The following is a 12791-nucleotide window of genomic DNA, read 5'->3' on the forward strand; positions in this document are numbered from 1 at the left end:
TTAATATTGTTTATAACTTTAATGAATAAAACATACAAATTAGCAATAAATAAATAAATAAAAAACAAGTTTAAAACTTATTTGATTAGATAAATGATTAAAATTATTCAAAATCTAAAAAGTATATTTTAAAATAAAAGGACAATTCTTATATATATATATTGTGGTGTTATCCGAAATATTTTTTAATAGAAAAGTTAAAAACTAAATTTATATAATTGAAAAGATAATACTGAGTGATTTATAAGATTAATGTATTAATAATGAATTGAAAATCTAAAAAATATATTTTAAAATAAATGGATAATTCTTATATATATGTTGTGTTGTTATCCGAAATATCTTTTAATAGAAAAGTTAAAAACTAAATTTATATAATTGAAAAGATAACACTGAGTGATTTATAAGATTAATCTATTAATAATGAATTGAAAATCTAAAAAATATATTTTAAAATATATGGATAATTCTTATATATGTATTGTGTTGTTATACGAAATATCTTTTAATAGAAAATTTAAAAACTAAATTTGTATAATTGAAAAAATAATACTGAGTGATTTATAAGATTAATCTATTAATAATGAATATAGTGTCCATTTTTTTTTCAAAAAGTTTATACGTAAAAATGTTAACAAAAATATAAATAATAATTGGTTAAAAACATAAAAAATAATTTATCATTATAATCTTTTAATTAGTGAAAATGTATTAATAAGTGTTTACATATGCGCAAATGCGCGCATGAAAAATCTAGTTTTATATATATTTATTAATACATACATTACTATTAAACACTATAATAATAAAGTGTTATTTATAGTTAAAAATGTTATAAATTCTGAATTTCTGAATTTCTAAGTTTTTATGCAACACATATTTTTCTATTTTAAAAATATACAAATCTTATTCTTTCTTCTATAAACAAAGCTTACTATTCTAAAATCAATTTTTTTTTTGATCAACTAAAATAAAAAAGGGTGCAACACGAGTACTTTCCGGGAGGTCACCCATCCTAGTATTCTAAAATCAATTAAAATTTCATTAACTGTATAATTTATTTTTAGGGAATTGCAAATTTCTATATTATTAAACAGAATGTTAAATAGAAAATATATTTTGAATAAAGGAAAGTGATGAATTATTGAAAACTTAAGCTCTGCTTTTTCTCGTACCTCTTCCTTAAGCTCTGAATGTAAATCCAGAGCTTTTTTTTTTTTTTGATCAAAGTAAATCCAGAGCTTATTGTTTATAACTATAATAACTGTAAAAAAATAGAATTCAAGATAAGTAATTTTTGTTGACATCCACTGATAAAACATCTAACCTGAATCAACAAGTTGGTCTTATTATACTATCTGTTCCCGCAAAACAAAAGAAGTAACCAACATCAACAAGAAAAAGGAAAAGCAAACACACTGATCAACAAAGACTTATGATATCATTCAGTTCTCTTCTCCACATCTTGATGATCATCCTCTGCAAGCATATACCTTTTCCAGAACCAGTGTGGCTTCCACACTCTCTCCCTCACATCATCAATGGCCACACCTTTAGTCTCCGGTATAAAGAACAAAGCAAACAGTCCCATCACAATGATCCAAGCGCTGAAGAAGAAGAATATTCCTGATCTCATCCCACAAAGCATCGACAAGAAAGCCTGCGCGATCACGAAGGTGAATAACATGTTGCATGAGACTGCAACAGGGAATCCTGCACTTCGAGTCTCTAGAGGAAACGTCTCGCTAGGACTTAGCCATCCTAATGGTCCCCATGACCATGCGAATCCCATCACATAAGCGCACACAAAGACCACAACCACCATGGCTTGTGCCTTCCCGAGTGTTCTCGTGATACCCAAGTCTTTCGCTAGGATGATTCCAATGATCAACTGTTACAAGGTTTTTTAGTTTTAGAGGAATCCTTGTGCTGCAAAAAACCTACTTCAAGATGTTCTATCAATGAGAAACTGTTGGAATTGTATCCTTTGATTAAACAAGAAAAAGAAACAAAAAGAAAAGAAGAACAAGGAAAATGTGAAAGGAGCAACAAACCAGTCAACGGAAGTTACTGAAAGGTGTTGTTTTGGAATGTAAAAGTCTTTGAGTTTGCTTGTTGTATTAGCCTAAGTTTAAGTCAAAAAGTATGGGCAAGATATGGAAATTAGTACTCCTAAGTCTAGGTCAAAAAGTGTGGGAGAGAGTGGAGAAAACTGAGGTTGCTATCATTTTTCTTGTATAAATATGTGTGTGCAATGTTGTGTAAAAATATCTTTAAGATCAATGTAAGAATGTAGAAAATTAAAGAGTTCTCTCTACTCTCTACAAGAATAAACAAAACATGAGAGTCAAGAGAGTATGAGTGTGTGCTTGTGTTCAATTGTTACACAAGTGCAAAACAAAGAGTGAACAAGAAAATAAAAACAGAGTACAACAGAAACCCATCAAAGTATTTCATAAGCAAACAATTAATAATTTAGTATAATTCATTATTAAATTTTAAATCACAAAAATAAACTAAACCAATCATGAATATTAACACATTTGCAAAAAAAAAATGTTGAATTTTCAAATGAGAACTTTTCACTTCCTTTTTCTATTCTTTCTCTAATTTTTCTCTTTTCTTTGTTATTTTTAATGTCTAGAATCCTTGCTAGACACTAGCATTAGGTTGCTCTTAGATACAATAAACAAAGAAGATTACTTGTTGAGCAAGACACCCACTTCAAGATAGAACTAAGTACAATAAACAAAGATTAAGAAGTAGGTAGTTCAAAAAAAAGACATCTATGTACCTGGGAAATGAACATGTGAACGGAAGATTGTAAAAGAAGGAACCTCCGGCCAGTTCTATCGACAAAAGGTAGATCCCTACAAACGTACTAAGAACGTTGATGCTTCCCGTGATAACCGCAGAGAGAAGAGCTGCGTTACTTCCAAATCCAACGGTCTGGAACAAAACCGGTGCGTAGAACATAATAGCATTGATTCCACTAAACTGCTGAAAAAGCTGTAGAAGCATTCCAATGATGAACGGTGGACGACTCGCTGGTTTCAACACTTGCGCTCTATGAGGCTCGTGGGAGTCTCGCAGACGATCAGTGAACCGAAGACGAGGATAACGGCGGGGATTGCGGCTCCACCGAGGGCGATTCGCCATCCGTTAGGGTGAACGGTGGCAGTGAAGTAGTTGACAAGGTTGGCTATTAGGATTCCAATTGTGACCATGAGTTGGAATACAATGTTGAGACCTCCCCTGAGCTGTGCAGGAGAAATTCTGATAGAAAAAGAGGCACTGCCTGAGAATTTAAGGTACACACAATAATGTTAGGTCATTTCTAGAGATCTGCCAGGCATAACCATTTTTTTAAGAACTAGTATAAAAGGAAGGAAGGTTGAAGAAAACATACATGCACTACTCCTTCCCACAATATTGTTTTGCCCTTGTCTACACATCATTGTTGATAGAGAGCTTCTTGATCATCATGTAAATATGGCATGAATATATACTGTATATATATATATATACTTGATCATTAAACACACAGAGAATAAAAAAAGGCATCATCTGAAATCACCAGTCGAAAAATGTCTATTTGGTTTGTGGAACTGATTTAATTCCTAATTTTAGATGCTCTGCGTTACAACCTAACACAATCAAAAGTTTATTCACGAAATCTGCAGAAAAAGAAAAAAAAAAGTCTCAGTACAAGAAATTATGATATAGCAAAAATACTGTGATAAGTTCATGATTAATGCCTTTACCCGCTTCTTTCCGTCACTGCATCATTTGCCTCCACATTCACCAGCCTCATATTGCATTCATCGGCTTCAAAAACATGTGGTAGAATGTTTGGATAACTAAGTCGGTTGTCTGCCGATGAACAGTCCTCCTCTAAGATTCGTATACCCCATCCTTTTATTTTAGCATGATTACAATCAACAATATGAATCTTCAGATCCAGGCCATCGAAGTTCATTTCTAAAGGGATTTGAGTCATCTGGTAGTCTAATACAAACAGACAACTATCCTCCTCAAATGAAAAGATCTTATAATCCTCCGTGACTGCGCAGAAGTCTTGTGCCTGATTATAGGAATCAGAGCAGTTCCGAAAACTGCCTTTGAATCTAAAGGCACAACTGCGATATGACTCTTTGTCCGAATCAAACACAATGCAAGCCCTGAATCGGAGGAATGGTTGCGTGAGAGAGCTGTGAAGTAGAGGAATGGTGAGAGAGGAGGAGGTTCCAGTAGTACGGTGCGTGAAATATGAAGGCACTTCTTCACCTGACAACTTCAGTTGACAACCGAAATATGTTTTCTTTTGAAACAGAGCTTCTTGAACCAAGTTTAAGCACTTGGTGAAATCGATACCAATGTCGAAACTGTGGTAATAACTCAAGGCACTTTCTCTTGGATGATTATTCCAGCTAGCTCCAGTCAATGACTTGCAGTCTGAAATGTTTAGGTTTACATATTCCAAATTGTTGCATCCCTTCATCTGTAGGGAGTTAAGCCTGGAGAATTTCTCAATCCAACAAGGAACCTCTTCAATCCCTGTTTCGCTTAGATCGAGCTCTTGGATGTTAGTTGAGATTTGAGGAAAAGTCCTCAACCGTGAGCATCCACTGAGATCTACTCTCGAGAGAGATCCGAGGTTGATTCCGGTGGGAAGAGTTTCCAGATTTACGCAGTTTCTAATTTTCAATCTCGACAGGTTATGGAGATTCTTAAATGAAGAAGGAAGCTCCACCAAACCAGGGTTATCCGAGAGATCCAGATGCCACAAAGAGGGAGACAGATACACAAAATCATATTCAGCGCTACTCTTCTTCCCTCCGATAAATACAATATAACCTTAGTTTCATTTGCACCATTATCTAATATCTATAACGTAAAATAGATTGGAGAAACACACGAAGTTTGGAACTACATACATACCTGCACTCTTTCCCATAGTTTCTTTGGGCTGTGCATCGTAAAGGTATGGAGATTCTCGAAACACAAACTCAAATTTGAACGTATTTCTTCAATGAATGTTGCGTCTATGTCGACATCTTCGATGGTGCTTGAGATTTGGGGAAAAGTCCTCATCCGTGAGCATCCTTTAGTATTTAGGTCTTTGAGAGATTTGAGGCTAATGCCAGTTGGAATAGTCTCCACATTTCGACAATTTCTCAGGTCTAATTTCTTCAGTTTGTTGGGATGTGGAATGGAGGAAGGAAGCTTGACCAAACTATAGCATTTCCGAAGTTTAAGTGTCTCCAGATTGGTGGCCTTTGAAAGATCTGGCATTTCTATCAAGTTTGTAGATCCCCACATATCCATCTCTTTAAGACATGTAAGCGACTGTACTCAACAAAAAAAAAAAGGAACAGAACACATGAGCTCAGTAGAACAATATTGTCATCCAAAAAATAAAATAAAGATTAGTCTTACTACAAATAACATCACAAACTATTCTCAAAACTTACCACAATCCCTTCCCACAGCTTCTCGAGCTTGCTATTCACCATTTTGAGCTTGACGAGTTTTTCAGGACGAAACTTAGAAGGCAGACATCTCATTGGATATCCAAACCAATCCAATATTTTAAGTTTTGGAGGCAAATAGTCGAAGTTTTCAGGTAAGTGAATTGTAACTTCTTCGTTTCCAATCTCATAACGCTTTTTTGAGTGAATTTCCAGGAAACGCAGATTGCGCATCCCTTTGAAGGCATTCTCATGCACATTCAGTTCATCAATCTCATCAATATTCAATTTTATACCCAATATCTTATGAGTACCCTGAAAATTATATAATATCAAGTATTAGTTTTGCTTATAAAATGGCATGCTCTAAATCTTATTTATTGACTGAAAGGAGCACGAACATAAGAGATAACTTACAGTGTCTTGACTGAGTACATCACAGATATCTTGTGCGTCCACCAGAAATTCTCGTTTTTCAGGCTCCTCAAGCCTAACAATACCTCTACCCATCTCTTCTAACAAACGGTGCATCTTCACATAATCCTCTCTTACATGAATGAGGGACTTATCAGCTAGGTTTTCCAGCCCAACCGTAACACTCAACCCACTATCAGCGAGCAGCAACTTCAGGTATGTGACTTTTTCCCACTGGAAAAGGCATGCAATATGGCGAAATAACGCTTTATCTTCTTCGCTTGTTAATCCATCGTAGCTGACTCTCAATGTCTTCTCAATTTTCCCATCTAAACCATTCTGAAGCCTTGGCAACAAATCCATCCAGTACTCCTTGTCCCTTCCCCGTAGAGATGAACCCAAAACATTAAGACCTAAAGGAAGACTACCAGCAAGTCCTGTAACTTTAGCTACAAGCTCCTCAAAACCTTCAGGTGCAGCCTTTTTCCTGAAAGCAGATCGACATAACATCTCAACAGCTAGCTCTTCAGTTGGGAGATAGACCTCGTAAATGTGATTAATCCCATGGGCCCTTAGATACTGCTTATCATTTGTAACCACAACGATTCTGCTCCCACTTCCAAACCATTGAGTTTGACCAACCAAGGCTTCTAGCACAACTTGATCATCAAAATCATCAATGAAAATAAGAACTTTCTGATTCTTCAGCCTCTCCCCAACTGCACTCAAATGATTTATCTTTATGTCTCCTTTACCTAAGATTTCAGATAGGAAATTTCTTTGCAAATGCAGCTTCATGTTATAGTCGTCCGGATTAGCTTCCTTGAAAATTTCCATAGTCTTAGATACGAAAGCCCTGTCTATGAAAATGCTACCTCGGAAGTGTTGAGAAAGTCGTTGAAACAGAACTCTTGCAATTGTAGTCTTGCCGATCCCTGAGGAACCCCATAAACCAACCATCCTCACTTCCTCCGCGTCCAACTGCAGCAATACACTCAGTTTTGCAACATGATCTTCGATGCCCACAAAGTTCTCTGAATCCTTCGATGAAGTTAAAAGTAGTTTATCCAAAACATCATTGGCGATTTCTTCAATCATTGCAGCTTCGTTACCCCTAACAATAAGAAAGATAATATCACCCCCTAGCAACCAGAAGTCTAACCTTTATTCAAAAGAATGAATGATGCATAAAACCGTACCAGTTTACTGAATGATACCCGAGAGTATTGGCTACATCGGTCAAAGCTCTCCTCCATTGAATTATTATCACTTCCTCTGTTTGATTCTTGCATGTTTCTTCAAATATTTTCCCGAAGTCACCGGTTTGTTTCCTCACGTGGGAAGGATCCAACCGGTAGAAAACAGGTATCACCATTTGACCACACTTGACTATCTCTAACAACTCATTAAGACACCAGCTTGAAGAGGCATAGTTTTGGGAGAAGATAACCACCGCGATCCTCGAATCTTTAATGGCTTGTTTAAGCTCGGGATCCAGTGATCGACTTCTCTCGATCTCGTTGTCTTTGAAAGCAGTGATCAACTTTTTGTCAAACTCCTTCAACAAGTGGCTGAGGAAAGTAACACGGACGTCTACCCCACTGAAGCTAGGGAAAACATCGTACAACCAAGTGCGAGAAGAGGAAGGAGAAGAAGCTAATGAGAGAGCCATAGAGATAGGAGCAAAAATAATATGAAGGAAAAGAAGGACTTGGTGATTGATCTTCTGAAGAATGTTAGTCCATATAAATTGTCAGATTGGAGTGTAGCGCAACTTGAAGGAAGTTTCCTATTTGTTGACTTAGTTACGTCCACACAGGTTTCGCTTATCTTTACATTATTGTATCTGTACTGTTTCTAGTACAACTTTTATTTGCCGTGACTTTTTTCAGTATAACATTTATCGACAGTCAATTCTTACAATGTAACTGTTTTTTCTCTTCTTCTGTGTTCTTCTGCTTGGTGCTCCAAGACTTTCTGGCTGCATTTACTTACAATCTATACTATTAAACCAGAATCCTTCTTAGGATTATGCCCCTGACTTTTTAAAAATATTACAAAACATACCATTACTTTTTTTAATATCTTTAATGATCTACAGAAATTTAAAGCCCATTCGATAGGTCCAAATTGAACCATTGTTAACCCATTAGGCCATTTTGTTTAAAATATATTTAGTGAAAATCATTAAAAAGATTGTTTTATTTTTATACAGAGATTATACATTTAAGAGATAAACAAATATATTAATCCATTATGCCAATTTGTGTAAAATATCTATACTTCAAATCATAAAAAGCCTGTTTTATTTTTATTGAGATTATACATTTAAGAAATAAACAAATTAATATACGTGATATATTTAAAAATTAAACAAACAACGGATTTGTAGTCCTATATGTATAAACACAATTTTAATAATAACAAATAAATTACATTACAATTTTTTTTGACATATTACATTACAATTTATAAAAATAAAAACCATATTAGATAATAAACTATTCAAACACATACTCGCACTAATTAAAATTACAATTTATAAAAATAAAACCATATTAGATAATAAAATATTGAAACACATCCTTATCTAATTAGAAATAATATTAAAATTGAAAAATGCCATTTTAATAGATAGAATACCCGCCCTCTGAAAGGGCGGGTCAGTATCTAGTTATTTATTAAGATGTATGCAACTAAATGTTCATTCTTATGCTCACGAGTATGCTGAAGAGAGGTTTCTAAAGGCTACTGAAGAATTTTCTTTTATAACTGTACAGTGGTTTTACAACCAATACTGAAGAATATTAGCTCTGTTCTTTTGCGGGATGCTGCATCACGGCTAGCGACTAAAATTTAACATACAAATTTTTGGCTTCCATTGGTGACCATGCCGAAAGAAAAAAATTTATGGTAAATTTTTTGTTCCTCAAAATTTATACGAGTTAAAGTTGAATTTTTTAATCAAATTATTAATAGGTAAGTCTCATACTTTTTTTTTAATTCTTCAAAGATGAATGAAAGATGAATGAATTTATAAAAAAAGATTCCTCTTCAATTTTGACGAGGAACAAAATAAACAGAAATTCATATTTTTTATTTTTTAATTCTTCAAATGAAATTTTATTTTTTTATTTTGTTTATTTTTTTCATTCATCTAGTGGTCACCAATCGAAGCCTTTATATGACGAATGTTGAATGTCATTCTAGTGTCTATTCTGTTTTTTTAAAAAACTTTTTAGTCTTTTACGGATAACAACATAGTATATATATGTTTTTTTTCTAACATAAATATCACCTGATATAGATGTGTATACCCGCATGCGTGGGTGAAACACTAGTTCTTTTAAAACAGATAATTTTTTTTCAAAAACTTGGGTTTTACTACAAGAACATATAATTATTTAAAAGATAAATTATTTTTAAAACATATGGTTCTATTACAAAAAAAAAAACATAAAATTATAGTATAAACATATGATTATATTTTTGACAAAATAAACATAAGTTTCTACTACAGAACATAGAATTTTACTAAACGAACATAGAACCCAATTTAGAAAACATAGAATTCTGTTACAAAAACATATAACTCAATTTCAAAAATTTAGATTTTTTTTGAAAGAATGTTAAATTTATTCAAACAAAAAAAACCCATTTGTACAATGAATCATGAATGTATATCCAGAGCTTATTGTTTATAACTATAACTGAAAAAAAAAAATAGAATTCAAGATAAGTAATTTTTGTTGACTTCCACTGATAAAACATCTAACCTGAATCAACAAGTTGGTCTTATTCTGTTCCCGCAAAACAAAAGAAGTAACCAACATCAACAAGAAAAAGGAAAAGCAAACACACTGATCAACAAAGACTTATGATATCATTCAGTTCTCTTCTCCACATCTTGATGATCATCCTCAGCAAGCATATACCTTTTCCAGAACCAGTGTGGCTTCCACACTCTCTCCCTCACATCATCAATGGCCACACCTTTAGTCTCCGGTATAAAGAACAAAGCAAACAGTCCCATCACAATGATCCAAGCGCTGAAGAAGAAGAATATTCCTGATCTCATCCCACAAAGCATCGACAAGAAAGCCTGCGCGATCACGAAGGTGAATAACATGTTGCACGAGACTGCAACAGCGAACCCTGCACTTCGAGTTTCTAGAGGAAACGTCTCGCTAGGAATTAGCCATCCTAATGGTCCCCATGACCACGCGAATCCCATCACGTAAGCGCACACAAAGACCACAACCACCATGGCTTGTGCCTTCCCGAGTGTTCCCGTGATGCCCAAGTCTTTCGCTAGGATGATTCCAATGATCAACTGTTAGAAGAGTTTGTTAGTTTTAGAGGATTACTTGTGGTGCAAGATACCTACTTCAAGATGCTTAGAGCATGTCTATCAATTAAATGTTAAATCATAAAAACAAATTAAACCAATCATGAGTTAACACATTTGTAAAAGAAAAAAGATTTTTCAAATGAGAACTCTTTCAGTTCCTTTTTATACTTTTTATTCATTCTTTCTCCATTTTTTTTCTGCTTTTTGGTTATTTTTTTAATGTCTAGAATCCTTGCTAGACACTAGCATTAGGTTGCTCTTAGATACAATAAACAAAGAAGATTACTTGTGGAGCAAGATACCTACTTCAAGATAGAACTAGAGACAATAAACAAAGAAGTAGAGAGATCTATGTACCGGAAGTTCAAAAAAAGAGAGTGACATCTATGTACCTGGGAAATGAGCATGTGAACGGAAGATTGTAAAAGAAGGAACCTCCGACCGGTTCTGTCCACGAGGTAGATCCCTACGAACGTACTAAGAACGTTGATGCTTCCCGTGATAACCGCAGAGAGAAGAGCTGCGTTATTTCCAAATCCAACAGTCTGGAACAAAACCGGTGCATAGAACATAATAGCATTGATTCCACTAAACTGCTGGAAAAGCTGTAGAAGCATTCCAATGATTAAAGGTGGACGACTCGCTGGTTTCAACAGTTTCCTGTAAGGATCTTTGACTTGACTCGCAATCTCGCACGCATGGACGATAGATTCATACTCATCATTTATATCTTCAACTCCTCTGATTTTCCTTAGAGTTTCTCTGCCTTCTTCGTTTTTGTTGCGCTCTATGAGGCTCGTGGGGGTCTCACAGATGATCAGTGAACCCAAGAGGAGGATAACCGCGGGGATTGCAGCTCCACCGAGGGCGATTCGCCATCCGTTAGGGTGAACGGTGGCAGTGAAGTAGTTGACAAGGTTGGCTATTAGTATTCCAATTGTGACCATGAGTTGGAATACAATGTTGAGACCTCCCCTGAGCTGTGCAGGAGCAATCTCGGATAAGAAAAGCGGCACTGCCTACAAGTTTTAAGTACATACAACAATGTTAGGTCATTTCTAGAGATCTGCCAGGCATGACCATTTATAAGAATGTTCGAATGAAGTCCAAAATGTTAGAGGATCCAATAGATTTAAAATCATGAACTTATAACAAAAGATTCAGGATAAATATATACAAATTAATCTCATATTTATGTTACAATAAGTGTCAACATAATTTACAAAATACAGTTTGATTTGTTTACAAAACCAAAATGAAAATGAAATAAATAAAAAGTAATTAACATTAAATCAATTATGTTTCTGTAAAACGTAGATTTTAATATTCAATATTAATTTTTAAAATAATATTATAATTTTAATATGTTTAGGAAATTGTTATTAATTAGTCTTGTAAAATATTGATAGAAACACACATTTTCACTAATTCTCAAAATAAAATTAATAAAAAAGAATTCTCAAAAAATATCATTACACAATTTTTGTCACAAACCAAAGAACACTGTATCAATTTTTGGGTTTTATCCATTTAAAAGTTGAACTATATAGATATATGGTGAATTGTTTTTCAATATAGTGAATCTCAAAGAAAAGAAAAAATGCATTATATATCTACCTGATTGCCAAAGCCTACACCGAAGCCAAGTAAGATTCTTCCAATGATCAACATGACGATGTTATCAGCTCCTGCGGCTAGCCCGACACCGATCAAGAAAAAGACAGAAGCAAACTGCATAGTGGGCTTCCTTCCAAGTTTGGAACAGACGGCCGAAGCCAAGAAGCTGGCCACGAGTGCGGCTAGGTAAAGAGACGATGTGAATAGCTGCAAGTGCTGGTTATCATACTTGCAGTAATTGTTCTCATGAGCGTGCTGCTTCCTCTCCCACACCGTAGGGAAAAACTTCTTCAAGAAATCATCCATCGCCGTCACTCCACCTTTTTTTTAAAATCACAGGTTATTAACATGAAACACAATTTTGGGTTTTTGGAGTTCTGTTTCCTTGGGACACAAGTAAGGTGAAAAATAGTACAGAGAAAGAGAACAAACCGGAAATTCCGATGTCGTAACCGAAGATCAAACCGCCGACAGCTGCAATCAGAACGCAGACAAAGACATATACAGTCATCTTGGCTTCAAAAGCCGGACCATTCCCGTTGGCAGATACAACAACGGCCATGTTTAATGGATCTTGGTCAGATAAAACCACTCTAACTCAGTATATATGTACAAAAGTGTTTGTATGTACTTTTTGTGTGTACTATGTAAGCTGAAGAAGAATAGACAGAGAGACTTTTTTTTTTTTTTTGATCAACTAATAGACAGAGAGACTCTGTTTGAGATTACAGACTTTGTTGGATAGAAGAAAGAGCTCACATATTTATAAGACATATAACACAGAGTTTCAGACCAAACTGAGATCCCGAGGTGTCTTAAAATGGGATTGTGTTTGAAAATAACTGAGGCCAGAGATCCACGGTTATTGTATGGCTTGTAAGTCTCTTTCTTGTTTTGGACCATAATCTTGCTTTTTTTCTTTCCCCACTTGTTAGTGG

At 34.7% G+C, this 12791-nt stretch overlaps 2 protein-coding genes and 1 pseudogene across 8 annotated transcripts; all 3 read right to left on the minus strand.

Annotated features, from left to right (window-relative positions):
• Positions 1–1261: 1261 nt before the first annotated feature.
• LOC103859129 lies at positions 1262–3458 on the minus strand (annotated as a pseudogene).
• A 35-nt stretch (positions 3459–3493) lies between these two features.
• On the minus strand, positions 3494–7775 carry LOC103859130 (protein VARIATION IN COMPOUND TRIGGERED ROOT growth response). Of its 6 annotated transcripts, none has more exons than XM_033287027.1 (7): positions 7085–7773; positions 5889–6999; positions 5475–5786; positions 5231–5349; positions 4942–5089; positions 3765–4831; positions 3494–3677 (listed from the first exon to the last, which is right to left on the minus strand). In XM_033287027.1, the coding sequence occupies exons 1-7, from the start codon at positions 7555–7557 to the stop codon at positions 3665–3667; spliced, it is 3243 nt and encodes a 1080-aa protein (XP_033142918.1). In that variant the 5' UTR covers positions 7558–7773; the 3' UTR covers positions 3494–3664. The 6 variants fall into 6 exon arrangements, with proteins under 6 accessions (XP_033142918.1, XP_033142919.1, XP_033142917.1 ...); XM_033287028.1 differs by having other exon boundaries at positions 3765–4802; positions 4940–5089; XM_033287026.1 differs by having other exon boundaries at positions 3765–4802; positions 4940–5349; positions 7085–7767.
• A 1783-nt stretch (positions 7776–9558) lies between these two features.
• On the minus strand, positions 9559–12791 carry LOC103859131 (sugar transport protein 6). Of its 2 annotated transcripts, XM_033287045.1 has the most exons (5): positions 12568–12791; positions 12286–12529; positions 11854–12173; positions 10629–11255; positions 9559–10218 (listed from the first exon to the last, which is right to left on the minus strand). In XM_033287045.1, the coding sequence occupies exons 2-5, from the start codon at positions 12413–12415 to the stop codon at positions 9769–9771; spliced, it is 1527 nt and encodes a 508-aa protein (XP_033142936.1). In that variant the 5' UTR covers positions 12416–12529; positions 12568–12791; the 3' UTR covers positions 9559–9768. The 2 variants fall into 2 exon arrangements, with proteins under 2 accessions (XP_033142936.1, XP_009134865.2); XM_009136617.3 differs by having other exon boundaries at positions 12286–12788.

This window comes from Brassica rapa, chromosome A03 (assembly GCF_000309985.2).
Source record: "Brassica rapa cultivar Chiifu-401-42 chromosome A03, CAAS_Brap_v3.01, whole genome shotgun sequence".
Taxonomy (NCBI): domain Eukaryota; kingdom Viridiplantae; phylum Streptophyta; class Magnoliopsida; order Brassicales; family Brassicaceae; genus Brassica; species Brassica rapa.